This window comes from Mastacembelus armatus, chromosome 10 (assembly GCF_900324485.2).
Source record: "Mastacembelus armatus chromosome 10, fMasArm1.2, whole genome shotgun sequence".
NCBI classification, from domain to species: Eukaryota; Metazoa; Chordata; class Actinopteri; order Synbranchiformes; family Mastacembelidae; genus Mastacembelus; species Mastacembelus armatus.
This window is the reverse complement of record NC_046642.1, coordinates 9,313,771-9,330,208: the sequence shown is the minus strand read 5'-3', so window position 1 is coordinate 9,330,208 and position 16,438 is coordinate 9,313,771. Positions and strand designations below refer to the sequence as shown.

Here is a 16,438-nt window from a genome sequence, read left to right as displayed (position 1 = left end):
TATAGTCCTGTTTTTTTAAAATATTTTTTTTGTTTCTATATCATTATTTTTAATATATATATATATATATATATATATATATATATATATATATATATATATATATATATATATATATATATATATATATATATATATATAGCACATCTTTGCATCATCTAACTAGCTGCGACTTTAATATTTCACAATGTTATTTCACATGTTAAAGTTATTTAATCAACTGCGCTTACCGTTTAACAAGTCTTGCGAGTCGCGGTACAGTTTATCGGAAATGTTTATTATTATTTATTTTTTGTGGGAAAGTTTATTATTACTAGTGTTAATTCAAAACGCCATTTATATGTTATAAAGTTTGGAGTTATATTATATGACATTATTGGAATTTAAAATTTAACTGTGTGACATATGATGGGGTGTGTGTACAAGGTGCTGAAAAGTCCAAGGAGCCCGTGAACGTAGCAACAGTAATGGCTGTTTCATGTAGCTGAGTTGTGTCGATTTTAATCAGCGTTTTGTATGTTCACTGTTTGTCGTTGAAACACATTTATGCAGCTTCATCGTACAAACTACAAAAACGAAGATGACTTCGAAACTGAAAGGTACGTTAAAATTTAGTAGCTGCTAAGCTAACAACAGCTAGGTTCCCGTTTTGCACCGATAAAGCGAGTGTGCGTTAAGCTAACTAGCAACATCAATTAATAGTTAGCTGTAGAATAACATAAAAATAAACAACAGGACACAGTTCATCTGCTTACAGAACGATGTGAGCGATGGTGTCCATCATTCAAGGATTTTAGTTGTTAAATTACGTTACATTATTGTAACACTAACTGTGATAGATAGCTGCTGTTAACGTTGTTTTTATAGTTAGCTACCGTTAGCTAGTATTAGCAGTTTGGCTGCTTTATTACTTATCACAAGAAATTAAAAGTCAGCACTCAAATGGGATACACGGGATATATTTCTCTTCTATTCCCTAGCCGTGTAGTGGACTTAACTGCTGATGTACTCTAAGGAGATTTCATTAATTTTATTGTGTAATAAATACGTAGTAGCGTTAGTACCAAAGCAGAGTATAGCTAAATATTACAAGATACAATAAAAATTAGTGCATTCATAAAATCTCCATAGAGAAACTAAATAAAACTATGACCTACAAGAAAATATTGTTTCAGAGAGTTGCAGCTTTTCTCTATTTTTAGTGTAAGGCCTTTAATTTGTTAGAAGTGGCTATATATGTCCTAAAAGGTTTAGTGTGAGGTTAAGGACCTAAAACCTCATAAAATGCTGAAGAACCACAGCCCAGACATGGTTGCTTCTGTTAGTTCAACATATGCAGAAAGAGGATCATCCTAATACCAGCCGATCTGAACTTTGTACTGTAGCCGCAGAACTCACAGTATGCTCCTAATGAATTATGACATTATGGTTTTCTGAATGCATATCAACCACAAAGGGAGGTGTTTTACCACTTTGGTGATGTGCTTTGATTCTAGTTGGAAAGGTCGGCTCTAAGAATAAGGAAGATGCTCCTTATGAGTTGGAGAGCCAGTTTGTCTTGAGGCTTCCTTCGGTGAGACTGTTTTACATGCAGTAATTGATTATTTCTCTGAAATTCAGTGTGGCCTTTAACTGAAAAATGATGTGGGTTCATCTTTTTTCTTGTACAGGAGTATGCATCTACAGTAAGAAGGATTGCCCAGTCTAGCAGTATGAACATGAAAGACAGACTCACCATTGAATTGCATCGTAAGCATAATACCGGTGTTTGTCTGACCCGCGTGATGTCACTGTTCAAACACTAATTTAATTTGTCTTTAATACCTGTTCCCTTATGTAAGCTGATTTCCTTATATTATGAAATGTGTATATTTCTAGAGTGAAATCAAAATGTTGGTAATTAGGGGTACATGATATCTACATACTAGCACAACTAATTTGACTGATTTTTGTTTCCTCTTTTGTGGTTATATGTTAATCATTACATCTGTCGAAAACAAATTTGAAGTGTCATTACATTTACTAGTAAATAACCTTATGCAGCTAATCTTATACATGTCTGAAAACATGTTTTGTGCCTGCATTGGAACTGTTTTTCAAGTTAACACTGACTGCAGTATCCTAATGGCAGTGGCTACTGCAGCCTCACTCACAACATCTCATTATAATCAATCATGTTGTCCTGCTTATTTGTAGCTGATGGTCGTCATGGCATCGTGAGAGTGGACCGTGTCCCTTTGGCCTGCAAATTAGTGGATCTACCCTGTATGATTGAGTCTCTGAAAACGGTGGACAAAAAGACATTTTATAAGACTGCTGATGTCTGTCAGGTAAGCAATAGCATTAAATATACTGAATTCATTTTCAATGGATACATTTGATGTTCTTCAGTAAAAAGTTTTTTCTTCATGGTCACTACTGTGGCATTAATTTTAAGATGTAATGTATCTAATGAATAATTACAATTTATTTCATGTATACTGACATGTATATCATGTTACATAATAAGGTCAAAACCCAACAATCCCAGTTGAGCAAGCACTTGCTGACAGTGGTATAGAAACCTCTTAACAGAACAAGGCTCACTGTGGGTGGTCGTTTCCCTTGTTTACTGATGGTAACATTTGTTGTTAACAAATAAATCGATAGCATTTGTTATTATATTTTAGATACAAATTGTCCCTACAAAGTATATTAAACACTTTTTACTTTAACAATATCTCACCCTTTCTTATAATATAGTAGTACAGGAGCATTAATGAAAGCAGAATGTAGCAGTAATTTGCCTCTCATGTTTGCATCCATGGGTTAGATGCTGGTATGTACACTAGATGGAGACCTTTATCCCCCTTTAGAGGAGCCAACTGGCACTGACCCTAAGACCAAGAAAAAGGACAAAGACAAGGACAAGAAATTTGTTTGGAACCATGGCAGTAAGTAGACAGACATCTACATACATCAGCTTTTTGAACTGTTAATGGTGGCAAGTTGGCACATCAGCAATGCAGGAAACATAGTATGCCCTGCACAGCTGATTGAGTCATTTGACTTCACTAATCTTGTTATTTTGGTCTCCAGTCACCTGCCCTCTGAAGAACACACGTAAGAGAAGATTTCGGAAGACTGCGAAAAAGAAGGTTTTGACATTTCCATTTGCCCTTCAGCACTCCCCTCCCTTTCCCATACATCTCTTTAGCATCCTGTCTGATAATCCATCCCTTTCCTAGGCTCTCTTCCAATAAGACATTTACATTTCATAAAACAGGAACTGTGGTGAAAGTGAAAACTAAGATTTACATATAAATAAAGCCTTTCCATCATAGTTTACCCCAAAGGTATGCAAAAAAAAAAGCAATTTCACTATTGCTTTGATCAAAGTGAAAGCAAGTGTGCTTGAGCACTACACTTCTACTTTGTCTTTTGAATAAATCTTCCTCAAGGTGCAGAGCCAAGCCATATTGATTTGGGCCCTTTGGTTTTTAATCGCTAATGTGCTTCCTGGCATGCGGCCAGCTGCTACCTTTGTGTGTGTGTGTGTGTGTGTGTGCGCATAGGTGTGGGCGTATATGTGTGTGAGAGACAAAGACAGCAAGAAAGATGCTATGAACACTACATTGGTCATGTAACTCTATCTCTTTCTCTCTCACAGTACATTGAATCTCCTGATGTGGAAAAGGAAGTGAAGAGATTGCTGAGCACAGACGCTGAGGCTGTCAGTGTCCGTATCCTTTTAGACATCTACAAATATTTTACACGCCCATCTTTAAAAAGCCCTGAAAGCAGCAAGGCTGTACATGACCATGCAAGACAATGCAGGAAAAGTACTACTGGTTCAGAAAGGGAGTGTTCGCTCTTTAATGTAGAATTAGCTGGAAATTATTTGTGCTGTGAGTTTGTCTTTTTAGGACAGTTAACCTCACTCCCACCTCACATCCAGAATAGGTTGATCTAATGACCAAACAGGTGTACTGACTCCTGCCTGCCTCACCTCACTTCACTCTGTCTAATGCCTTTGTGAGAGAGATGCACTTTGCAAGGGTGCTATTAGCGCTCTAATGAAACTCTAAACTTGCCTGACAGAATAGGAGCACAGCATGGCTGCTTTGAGTGGCTGCTTGCTGTGTGTTAATTGAGATGGACTGTTCATTATCGTTGCTTATTTGGTCAGAGTGAAGCTGGGTTCTAATTATAGTTTTAGCTTTTTCATGCAGTCGCAGACATACACATGGCAGACTAATGAATGTTAAAGTTAAGACAGTTCCCGTGGAGTATCATCTGGTTTTTACCCTTCAAGTCTTCTTCAGAGAAGTGAAGGCTTTGAAAGACTGCAAGTCTTTTAGTGTAGGACTTCTGACAGCTGAGGGGGCTCCACAGAGAGTGTGTTGACCTTAACTCTTGATGTTTAGGGTGGGAAGTAATAGCAGAAGATGAGTCCAAGGAAGCAGATCAGCACGGCTCTCTGGCCAATCTGGACTCCTCGCCTGGCACCTCTGGGCATAAGTTGGGTCATGGGTCCTCTGGTAAGTGAAATATGTTTCTTTTAGTAAATGATGGTGAACAAGTTGCGAAGTGCTTCATTAGCACAGCAGTTCCTCCACTCAGTTAAGGCAGTAAAAGCAGCATGTATCAGTACCATGACCACACGTCCTATAGGAACACAAAGCACTACATTTTTAGTAAATGGTTTGGGTCTGTATTTATATTTGATTTTGTTTTCTTTTTTTGGCCAAATATGCAGTCCACCTTGTCAGTTTCTTTGTTTTTTTCTTTTTATATACTGTATCTTGACACATATACTGTATATCTGCAATAAAAGAATATTGGCAAATTTAAAATATACCATTTTGATACAAATATACAATGTCATTTTGAATGGATTTTTCTGTTTTTGTGGCATAAATGTACAGTTGCTTTGAAATGGCACAGATGGGGCTTTCAGTTGACCTGACTGTTGCACAGTGCTTTCTTCAGTGCTGATTCCTTTACTAGCAAAGGTCTTCATCATTTTGAACTTGCACACTACCTTTGTCATTCCTGATAGCCTCTGTTCCAGTGATATGAAATGGAAATAGAGTGCACTGAAGCATTAGTTTACCTTTGGCTTTAAGATTATTTTTGCCTCTATATTCCTGGCACCTGGGTGCACAGTAAATGCTGGAACTTTCAGGTGCTTTTAAAAAGTGCTATAACAGTGTTGAAATAAGTGATTTGTTTTTTTTTTTTTACTTCTCTGTGAATGTAAACAACAATCTGTAGTTAGTTCGTGCTTCTGTGAATACAGTTCTTTGCATCTCAGATACTTGGTTTATGTCGCACCACAAAAAACACTAGAAGTATTCTAAATTGATTCCATCTTTGCTAATAACATGCTAATAACGCTCACATTTTCCTCATGCCCAGCCCAATGTGACGAACTGAGGAAGATTTTCAATGACATCAGCAGCTCCAGTGAGGACGAGGAGGACGAAGGGGACCGGCACGAGGACGAGGATCTGAACATCATGGACACAGAGGATGATCTGGTCGGACAGCTCCAAGACAAATTCAACGAGTCTGATTCTACGCAGCATGAAAGTGACAGAAACAGCCAGATAGGTGAGAGAATAATCATGTTTCTGGAAATACTGTATCAGTTTAAAATTTTAATCTTTAGGGTATCCTTGCATATTGATAATTGTAGCTTTTTGAAATGTCCCTTTATATAATAATGAATTTTATGTTCCTAACATCTAGGGCCAAAAAATCTCAAAATGGGTCTCTTTATTTTTTGAATAAAAGTTACTGGCTGCTAATTTTCAGTTATAGTTTGATGTAGTATAGTATTCGTTCGTTTAATAGAACAAGTACACATCCAAACTATTAGGTAAATAACTTTTGGATGTGTATCTTTTTGGTGGGAGTTTCAGGTTTATGTAAGCCATGCTGTACAGTCTGTGTTTATTCATACTTAGGTGGAGCAAGCAAATGCAGCATTAGAATTATGCAGTCATTGCTCAGGTACTTGCTTGATGACTTTAGTGCAGATTTGGAGGCTTGAATTAGTCAGAGATGAAATTAAATAAAACCCACCTCAGATATTTGTCAAAAGAGATGTCAAAATAAAACCCATAGCCAGGTATCTGGTATTCTAATCAGAGCTGAATTTTCTAGGTCAGACAGCACACACTCAATCAAATAAGTAGCCCTATTTTCACTTAAACACACATGCTGGGTCCTTGCCCACAAAGACGCACACAGCCAGCTCTCAGCTCTCCTGCTCCCACAACCTGTCTGACAGGAGTTGTGGTTTAGCGTGTGGTTCAGTCAGCTGTCCCACCCTGACAGCTCAGTGCCTCCTTATCTACATACATGGAGCTGCCAGTCAGTTCTCCTGGTCTGGTCCAGTACTCCTGTATGTTTCCAGCAGCTGTGTTGTATGAAGTGAGTCTGCAGGGACTTCATGCTGCTTGTTTTTGAGTATTAAATGGGCTGTATCAGAGTTGGGGGAAGCAGAGGATAAATACAATTAGTTTGGAAGATTGCTGATTGTGATGGAGCCACACGTTGTCGTGATCACTTTGGCTAGACTTAATGAGAGCTCTCAGTGGAGGTTAGAGCGGACTGATTTAGTTCTGTCTTTAGCGCTTTGGACGGCAGGCTCACGTCCTTTTAAATGAATTTGTTGTTCTCATTAACAACAATTTGTCGAACTAAAATGCAGGCATCCTTGTGGTTCTAAGGTGCATTTCTTGTCCTTGTGGCTTTCTGAATGCAGTGTCACCTTCAAATTGTATCTCATCTTCTTCTCTTTCCAGTTTACTCTGTCTTGTCTTCACTGCAGAAAAAAGCAGTATCATGGATGATGTGATTATTTAAGAGTTTTTTGACAGTTCTGACATGTGGGTATACTGCTGTGCATTGCAGTTATGGAGTATCAGGTGCAGATCAACAGCATCAAGACCAAGCTTCAGGATACCCGTGCCCGAAAGAAGCAGCAGGAGGAGCTCATCATGAAAGTGGAAAATCAGGCCCTCAAAGTAAGCAATGAAAACGCATACGCATACGCACACACACACACACACACACACACACACAGACTAGGTCTGCATCTGCAAAAACATAAAAAAGAACATGCAGATGAGGCTGGAGGCAGAAGTCTTTGTGCAGGATAAGATATAAAAAAAAAACAGCTGATTACACACAATGTGGAGGCCTTTTTATATTATTTAAATATTACATTTCTCCTGTCAGCCCTTTACTGTATAGGCATATCCATGCACCATAAATGGCATGAAAATGTGTTGTTCTGCCAAGCACTCTTTAGCAGGGCAGAGCATGAGCAGACATGGTCCGTTTTACATTGCCATTTGGAGATCTCATTGCCCAGTGTGTTGAGGCTGTCAAAGCCCCATCTCCAGTCGTTATTATCACAGACACAGGGAAAAGGTCAGCTGTCTCTGACAGGCATTCCAAGTGGCCTTTCTCTCAGAGAGGAGATAGTGACACAAGCAACCCAGGCAGACACATTTAAAGCCTTTACAATTTAATGAGGCTCAGCATGTCGACTCAAACAAATCTTGTTTGTCTCTCTCCTCTCTAAGAACCGATTCCAAGCCCTGTTGCATGAGATTATTCAACAGGAAGAGCGAGAGATGGAGCAGGTAAGAGCCTTTTCGTAAAAGCCAAGGATCAGTGCTTGCTGTGAGCTTTCCACAGCTTTCAGCATTTTGCATGAATTTAATCTTGTATGAATGTCAGATACCATGTTAGCATTGTGCTTGGTGCCCTTTTTAAACCCAGCAGTTTTCATTCCTAATAGCAAAGTTGAAATTCTATCATTTGAAATTTTATTTGTAAGCGGCACTTAGCAGAGTCCTTTTTGCAGATATGGCATAGTGGCCACCCACTGTCTTGGGCGGTTGTTTATATTGATAAATGAAGAGAGCAAATTCATGTGAAAAGACATGTTAATCTTTATCCACTTACCGTCCGATTACACCCCAGGGCTGTTGGGCAGCTATCACACCTTCTATTTTCTGCTCCAACAGCTGGCCTCCCTGCAGGAGCAGCTGGATTCACTGATAGAGAAGTGACCACTAGGGGGCAGCCTGCATCTTCAGCCACACACACACCTTGACACCATAAAGAAGAAGAGGAGAGCCTTCATCCAGGAAGGAGAGAGTCTTCATTAGCTTACTTGCAATGTAATCTGTGATACCCTGTTACTTTCCTGCATTACATTGTTGTTGTTACTGAATTAAAAAATTATTTAATGAGCTTAAAGGAGATGAATAGCTCTGTTTTAAGCTTTTCGTTCCAATGTTAACTGTTATTTCATTTTTAAATCTTTGTATTTCATTTTCTGTATGAAGAATAAACTACAGTGATACAATAAAAACAAAAACTTGCAGTTTCATTGTGTCACAGCACTGATTTTGACAGAATGTTTAAGACAGGATTTTAGTATATCATTTTCATATGTAGATGAACTTTTCCCAGTGTTTTTACAGTTTAAAAGGCTAAAGCTCAATGCAGATGCCTCTCACTGAGCCCGAGAGCTAAACCACATTATGTCATCAGATTGCTCTCCTTCCAGAATGATCTTTACCTGCTCGAGAATGACCCGGGCCTTTCTTGTACGTGTGGTTCTGGACTCTGTAGTCATCCCCCACCTTTCTCCTCTTTTCTGTGGTGGTTGCCCCACCAATCACAGGGTGAGACAAGGGATTAGCTCCTCAGATTAAAGTGGCCATCTCCAAACCCTCTCTAATCCTACCATCTGTCAGAGAGCAGCTAACCAACCAAGATTCTCTCCATCACCTAATTAGAAAGCCAGGAGAGGGCAGACTGAGAGGAAAAAGAAATCACTAAAATACACAAGCACTTTTCTGTCAGGTACCGCCAAAGGCAGAGTGATAATGGAAGAGACATACCTTATGAACTATCCTGGAGTCAGGAAGAAGATTCTGGCTGGAGGCACGGGACCGCTGCCACACTTTCCACCTGGGACAAAGGTATTTTAAATCACATTTAACCTGATAACTGAAATAATCGGCTACAAGATTCAAAGCCATTATGTTGAAGAGAATGATTTCTTGCATAATTACTATTATGGTGTAATTAATGTTCCACAGAAAATGTCTCTTTTTAGCTGTGTGTTGCTTTGCCCACTGCAATTAACTTCTGTTGAATTATTCATGCATTGAGGAAATTTATTCTGTATCTGGCTCTTACACACAGAGCAAACATTTGGTTGACCAAATTGCAACATGTATTTTGGCACTGTGTCTCTGGTTCTGTTCGTCCACTGATCTCCTGGTCACTGACGTTTTTCCCCTTTAGTCACATCCAGCCATATGGCACAGAGCCTGAACACTGACAGATATTTTCCATGACAGTGCCAGCACAAATTTCCATTTACCTGCATGTCTGTATTACAGTGTGTCTGTGTGTTCGCTCCCCAGTGAGGTGATTCCCAGTTGCTCACAGTTAAGAGACTATTATATGCAATCTGTCACACTATAAATAGAAGGTTACATGTAGCCAACTTCATTTTGCAGTCAGAATGACGAAAGGCTTACACAAAGGCTTTTACCACTTGTGCACAAACATATGGAACATGTCTGTGTATGTAGAAGTGTCTGTCTATAAATCTATTGTGATGGCATTCATATCAAAAATATATGTTGTATGTAAAAATAATGAAAATAAAAAAGTAAATGTGTATCAAGCTTTAAAAATACGATTCTCTAATGCATGGGTTTGTTCATTTAGCCAGTAGTGAAAAAAGGCTTTGAAAGTTCACTATTAATGGACAAAAATTAACATTTGCAATGAAAAGCAAGAAAAACATGGGAATCATTAATGGACTGTCCACAAGGGATTAGACTATTATTATTATTATTACTATTATTATTATTATCAAAATATCCATTATTCTCTGCTTTCTAAACCTTTGTAACCCTCCATTCGCCTCCTTCCATCCAAGCTGGTGTTCCACTTCCAGACACTGCTGGACAATTTTGAGCGGACAGTCATTGATGACAGTCGACTTACTGGCAGGCCAGCTGAAATCTTTGTGGGGAAGATGTTCAAGATGGAAGTGTGGGAGACCCTGCTGACATCCATGAGGATTGGAGAAGTGGCTGAGTTCTGGTGTGACGCTATTGTGAGTTTAACTGCACACACATACATCCACACTTAGATATTTTGACCCTAGACGGGGTCCTAATGAATGTTCATGAGTGAAGAAGGGAAGCTTTTGCTCATTAAGATGCACATGAATCAACTTTTTGAAGCCTCCTAAATGCTCACTATTACAAACACAAACAGAACAGTCTTTTGTGCAAATTTTAACAGTGTTCCTTCTGGAGAAAAGTGACATTTGCAAGTATAATTGTGGCTATGTCTTGTGTTTTCCTTGTAGAACTGATTGGCACAGACTGGCGGCACCAGGGGGTTAGCATGATTAAGAGTTTCTATGTTTTGCTGCAGTTCCTTTTTATGTTTTTGTTGACATCTTCATTTTGCAGCACACAGGGTTGTATCCGATTGTGTCCAAGGGAATGAGGTTGATTGCTCAAGGGAAAGACCCTCTAGAGGGCCAAAGACACATGTGCGGCATGGGAAACCTGTTCCACTATCATTCCACTGGCTTCCCAGAGCTGGATGAGCTAATGAAAACACCTCAACCACTTATATTTATCATGGAGTTATTGCAGGTAAGCACTAGTGGCAAAATACTGCACTGTATGTCCCACTAATTAGGGAAAGAAGAAAAGACGAGCTGTCTTCTGTTTTTTATTTTTCAATAAACAGCATTTCCCATATTTTAATATCTTTAAACATATTGTGACAGTAAAAAAAGACACATTTACTTATTCTTCCAACCCTCTTCCAGATTTGAGACGCTCCTACACACTACACTTTCTGTCCACTGACAGCAATGACAAAACTCAAGCATCTTCTGGCTAGAACATTCAGCTTTAAAATAAGACTTTATCCAGGAAGCCTTAAACTCACCAGCGGTTCCAGCACTGGCAGCAGTAAATTAACAGCTTCCCATTTCAGATAGACTCACAGTGCTTTTCTGTGCATGAGCTGACACCGTTTCACTGATGGAAGAAGTACTCAGTTCTTTTACTTAAGAAAAAGTAGTTATACTACTATGTAAAAATACTCAAGTATAGGTGGTGCATTCACAATTCCACCTGAAGGAAAGTACTATTACCAGAATTTATTAAAATTTTTCTGAGTGCTCATTTTGCATAATGGCTTCTAAGGTCCTGAGTGATCACTTTAAACCCTTTAATGCCTATGTGCATAAGATAATATTTTATGCATGCACGCTATCAACAAATTAAAAAATACTTTTCATTTTATGAGACTTAATGGATTCTGTTAGTGTTTTTGCTGGATAAGTTAAATAGTTATCATTACTATTGCAGACTTGTAAATACCAGCCCGCTTTGCACAACTCCAACTCTAATCAGCTACATTACTGAAAGTGTCTGTATGTATATATACATACTGCACTGTACTGCACTATATATACTACTATGTATATATATATATATATATATATATACACTAAAATATACAAATATATATACACATATATATATATATATATATATATACACATACAGTATATATAGTGCATTCTCCCCTGAAATGTAGATGTTTTGGATACTATTATTTAAGTACATGTTTGTTCTGTTTTGCTCTCACCTTGTCCCTGCTGCTTCCAGGTGGGAGATCCCATGTCCTACCACAGGGAGTCATGGATGATGGAAAAGGATGAGAAGCTACAGATGGTGCCGGTTCTTCACATGCAGGGCAATGCACTGGTCAAACAGAGACAATTCAGAGAGGCCGCCAGCAAGTACAAAGAGGCTGTGCTGCTGCTGAAAACAGTCCAGTCCAGAGTGAGTGAAAGATTAAGAAAGAAAGATGGGATAGGGAGGGAGGTGATGAGTTACATGCAAACTTGTGAATGTTTTCACAGGATTTTAGGTTTTTGGGACATGCAACTTGTGTTTGCCAGTAGGAGATCTATGTGTTACTGTCTTGCTCTGGCAAAGGAAAAATAAGGGAACGTTGTGGAGGGTTGTCTAGGATAAGAGGGGGATGTAAGGAATACTGAAGGGAGAACAAGTTGTGTATGAGATGTTTTGATAAGCATTTGCAGAATTCTTTTGCACATTTTGACAGCTTTAGACATATCCACAAATTTGATGGCATGTGTGCTAACTGTTAGATTTCATTATCCTTTAGTATTTCACAGCCATGACATGTTTGAATTTGTGTGAAAATATTTAAACCTGTTGGATTCACCCAGTTTTTTTAAAATATGTGTAGGAGATGCCAAGCACCATTTCAGCACTGATCATATTCTTTTTCTTCCATCTTTGCATGTGTGTGTAGGAGATGCCCGGTGATATAGACTACATTAACTTAGGTCGAATGATTGTGCCCCTGGAGTTGAACTATTGCCAGTGTATGTTGGAGCTGGAGGAGTATTATGAAGTTATAGAGCACACCAATGAACTGCTGGAGAAACACAAAGGTAAAGGCATTATAACAATTTTTTATGGCATTTAACAGGGAGAGAAGAGAGTGGTAACCATTTTCTTATCTAACTCATCATCAAGAAAGCAATGAAGATAAGACACAAAAAGTATTTCCAAAAATGTCAAACTATTTTTTGTAAACTACATGAGAAGCTGCTCAGTCATGAGTAAAATAAGAGCATAAGAGTTACTTCCACTCATGAATATGAACTCTAAAAAATTTCAAAGGGTTGTAAAAACAGGTCTGATGCTTGTGGCTGGTTTATTGCAGTAGCTGTTGCATGTTTCTGCTGTGTATTCAGTGACTGTGTAGGAGGGCTGAGGACATTACTGGGGATTTTACAGTTGGTCTGCACTAGGAATTGTACTGTCATACCCATAGCTACTCATATAATCCTAGAGGAGCTCATATGCTGGCAGTGCCTCCACTTCAGAGCCTTCTGAGTTATGCCCCTCACCCAAAGACAGGATCCACTGAGGCAGTCCTTATTTTACTGTCTGTCTCTCAGCCACTTTATATTTGTCTTTGTGTGTGTGTAGCATGAGGAGTGAGTGTGTACAGTTGTGAATGTGTGTGCTCGCATGATGTGTGTGCTTGTGTGGCAGCAGGAGGAAAGCTGTAAATGTGCTTGTGAGTGAGCATGAGAGTGACATAGTATTGTGGCTGGCAAGAGTTTCTGAGCTCCAGTGGCCCAGTTCAAGCTGTCGTCACGAAGCTGCAGCTCCATCCAACAGCAGCACAACTCCACCTTTCCCTCTTCTCCTTTTCAGCCTCTTGTTATCTCCCTTCCTGTCTGTGCCAGCTGTGCCTTCAGATTAATTTACCCTCTTTTCACACTTGTGTCCCATTTGCTTCTCTACCAGTATTCTTCTTCCTGTTGTTTCCCCTGCCATCAATAGCATGTTGTCTGTATCAGTTCAAGCCAGCCACTCTACTGCTGTTTCATCCCTTCAATCCAGTTACTCTTTAGAAAAGCACCCAGTGGTTGCTCACTGCAGTGTCTCAGCTTTGGCCAGAGGCAGCAAAGAAATCTGTTTAAATACTGTCTGAATGAAGATTTAGCGTAGAGGGAAATTAAATACAGAGGAACAGAAGAATGGATCCATCACAGAGTAACTAAAACAAGCACTGCTTCCATTCTGCTCAAAGAGGGATAGTGTGCAAGAAGATGTGTGTGTGTGTGTGTGTGTTTGCATGTTTTAAAAGCATAGTCTTACAATTTAGGGAAAATGCTTAGCAAGTAGCAACATGTTAATCAGTCAGCTGGACAAGAGAATTTTGTTCTTGCTGGGTGGAGCTGTACTGACTGTTTCCATGTTTCCAGTCTTTGTGTAAAGCTAAGCTACTGACTGTAGCTTCACGTTTAGCCTTCTGCCAGTGCATTTCCAAAAATGTCATACTATTGTTTTGAGGCATAACAACTTAGTGAAGAATAAGAACAAAGCATGTATGCATTTTGGATTATATTTTTTTTGGATTTTGCATTATATTTTTTGTTTTGCAAACTCTGCTGAAGAAAAATACACATGCAGAGAGTACACACCTTCACACCACCCTAAACATAGACAAATCACCACCTCAGCCTCAGCAGACAGGTGTGTTATTGAATATCTAGGTTAGACATCAATAACTCTCTTTGTAGCTTTTCTTATTTTTCAGTTGTGTGTGTTGTGTTTTTTATTGTTGTTTTTCTGTTTTTAAGACTGTGTCAAGGGTTACTACAAGAGAGCCAAGGCCCACGCTGCCGTGTGGAATGAAAGGGAGGCCAGGAGAGACTTCAACATGGTGGCCCACCTGGATGTCACTCTGGCCTCTCTTGTCAGTCGTGAGCTGAAGGCCTTGTCGGAGCGCATGAAGGAGAAGTACTGGGAGGAGAAGGAGAAATACTGGAACATGCTGGAGAAACAGAACAGAAATGCAGATCAGATGGAGGAGGGTGAGGAGAAAGAAGGGGAAGACAAAGGAAAACAAGAAGGCAGTGAGAGTGCAACTACAAAGTGTAAAGATGAACCAGGGAAAGATAGAGGTAAAGAGGAATGTCCATTCAAAGGTGAACCCGGAGGATATAAGGAAGGTCCTGTAAAGGCCACACTGGCTGAGGGAGCAGATAATGAAGAGGAAACAAGAAGCTTTACTGAGATCAAGCTAAATGTTTCAGATAAAACAGAGGAGAAGGACTGGCAGCAGATGTTACGACTGGTCATGTTGCTACAGGATGAAGGAAAGTTCCTTATTAAAGAAAACCACTTTCAGGAGGCTTCTGGGAAGTTCAAGGAGGCCATAGAATATGTGGACTGTCTTCAGAATACGGTTAGTGGAGCCAATTACATAGCAAGTTTTATAAAAGCATGCACGTATGAAATGTAAAACAATGATGACTGTCCAGATGGATGTCAGAATTGATTCTCACCACATTAACAGCCACTAGCTCAGTTCATTCAGTAGAATGCATGATCAAATGTGCCAGAAAGGAGTCTTACAAAAAGACTGTGGCTCGTAAACTATAATCATCTGTCACTGTTGCCTTTTTACTGAAGAGCAGCTGTGTTATTGTAGGTGTGGTGGTGAAGGGAAAAGCAGAGAAAAAGGCACTAAAAATAACAGCTATCCACAGAGTATCATTGTGACAGTGCTTGCCTATGCTCCTTTTCTCCGTCTTAAACTTCTGCCACACCTGTCTAACTGCCAAATGCTTTTCACACAGAAACTCCTTCTTCTCATCAAACTCGACCTCTTCCATTTTGATTTCTCCTCCTTTTTAATACAGTCTTCTGCCCCTTACCTCCTCTCTCCAACATCAGCATCTTTTTTCATCATCCGTAGAGACTTCAACTTTTGTCACAGTTTTACTCTAGTTGTCTTTTCATTATTTCCTCTGCTGTCTATCGCTAACACCTCTTCCACCCTCATCACCCTATCTCCCACCCAACCTGTCCTCTCTCTGTACTCAACAGGTGGATCAACAGGGTGAGGACTGGGAATCACTGGAAAAAGTGCATCTTCCGCTGACTCTTAACCTCAGCCAGTGCATGCTGGAGCTGAAGCAATATCAGGAGGTGGTGGAGCTCAACAATTACCTGCTGAAAAAGCATAAAGGTAAAATATGTTAGTGAAGATGAAATTTGAAGCTGGGATGGAAAAAAAAGACATTTTGATACAGGAAAATGTACATGAGTATACATTTATTATACATTAGTTTGTCTTTTATTGTACTCTATAGGTAACTTTAAGGCAGTGTACCAACGGGCGCGTGCACACGCTGCTTTGTGCAATGAGGATGAAGCTCAAAGGGACTTTGATATGGTGGTGGAGTTGGACCCAAAGTTCAAACCCTTTGTCCAGCAGGAACTGAAAAAGATGGCTGAGAACATCCGCACCATGCACGCACGCCAGAATAAGACCTACTGGGATATGACCCAGGAGAACTGGGGGCCTGATGGAAGCAAGGCCAAGAGAGCAGTAAGAAAGAACAACAAATTTGTACAGAAAACCAGAGAAGTGAAAATTGAAGCAGATAAGAAGGCAGAAGAGAGGAAGATTAAAGAGAAATCTGTTGAGACTGAGGGAGTGGATGATGTAGAAACAGAGAAAAATCCAGATGCGAAAGCAGGACAGAGTAGTCAAGTGCTGGGGAGTGGGGGAGCGAGTGAAGAGGGGTTAGATAATGAAAATATAAAGAGCATTGTGTTTCATGGAGACTGGCAGGGCGCACCGGATAATCGAGCAACTGATGAAGATACTGATACTGCACCCACTGGCATAGAAAAAGATAATGTAGTGCGTGAGAGATCAGCATACGATAAGGCCAGGAAGAATGTCAAATGTCAATCAGGTGCTGCACAAGGCCCTTGCAAGCCAAGGGAACAAAGCCACTAGTGATAAGGCA

The 16,438-nt window shown here is 39.6% G+C and overlaps 2 protein-coding genes across 2 annotated transcripts; both read left to right on the top strand.

Annotated features, from left to right (window-relative positions):
* Window positions 1-507: 507 nt before the first annotated feature.
* On the top strand, window positions 508-8,326 carry taf7 (TAF7 RNA polymerase II, TATA box binding protein (TBP)-associated factor). The gene is made up of 12 exons (XM_026331235.2): window positions 508-599; window positions 1,497-1,573; window positions 1,671-1,749; window positions 2,197-2,330; window positions 2,813-2,933; window positions 3,079-3,137; window positions 3,650-3,722; window positions 4,407-4,520; window positions 5,401-5,595; window positions 6,904-7,016; window positions 7,581-7,640; window positions 8,028-8,326. The coding sequence occupies exons 1-12, from the start codon at window positions 581-583 to the stop codon at window positions 8,070-8,072; spliced, it is 1,089 nt and encodes a 362-aa protein (XP_026187020.1). The 5' UTR covers window positions 508-580; the 3' UTR covers window positions 8,073-8,326.
* A 281-nt stretch (window positions 8,327-8,607) lies between these two features.
* LOC113144738 (uncharacterized) lies at window positions 8,608-16,428 on the top strand. The gene is made up of 8 exons (XM_026330962.1): window positions 8,608-8,993; window positions 9,968-10,147; window positions 10,512-10,700; window positions 11,730-11,906; window positions 12,406-12,547; window positions 14,255-14,862; window positions 15,507-15,648; window positions 15,773-16,428. The coding sequence occupies exons 1-8, from the start codon at window positions 8,898-8,900 to the stop codon at window positions 16,426-16,428; spliced, it is 2,190 nt and encodes a 729-aa protein (XP_026186747.1). The 5' UTR covers window positions 8,608-8,897.
* Window positions 16,429-16,438: the final 10 nt, after the last annotated feature.

Bases quoted from the DNA above. Each gene is read 5' to 3' on its own strand.
- LOC113144738 (XM_026330962.1), top strand. From the start codon at position 8,898: ATGGAAGAGACATACCTTATGAACTATCCTGGAGTCAGGAAGAAGATT. The intron at 11,907-12,405 runs GTGAGTGAAAGA...ATGTGTGTGTAG, and splicing joins TGAAAACAGTCCAGTCCAGA to GAGATGCCCGGTGATATAGA. The intron at 12,548-14,254 runs GTAAAGGCATTA...TCTGTTTTTAAG, and splicing joins ACTGCTGGAGAAACACAAAG to ACTGTGTCAAGGGTTACTAC.
- taf7 (XM_026331235.2), top strand. The intron at 2,331-2,812 runs GTAAGCAATAGC...TCCATGGGTTAG, and splicing joins AGACTGCTGATGTCTGTCAG to ATGCTGGTATGTACACTAGA. The intron at 3,723-4,406 runs GTATCCTTTTAG...CTTGATGTTTAG, and splicing joins CGCTGAGGCTGTCAGTGTCC to GGTGGGAAGTAATAGCAGAA.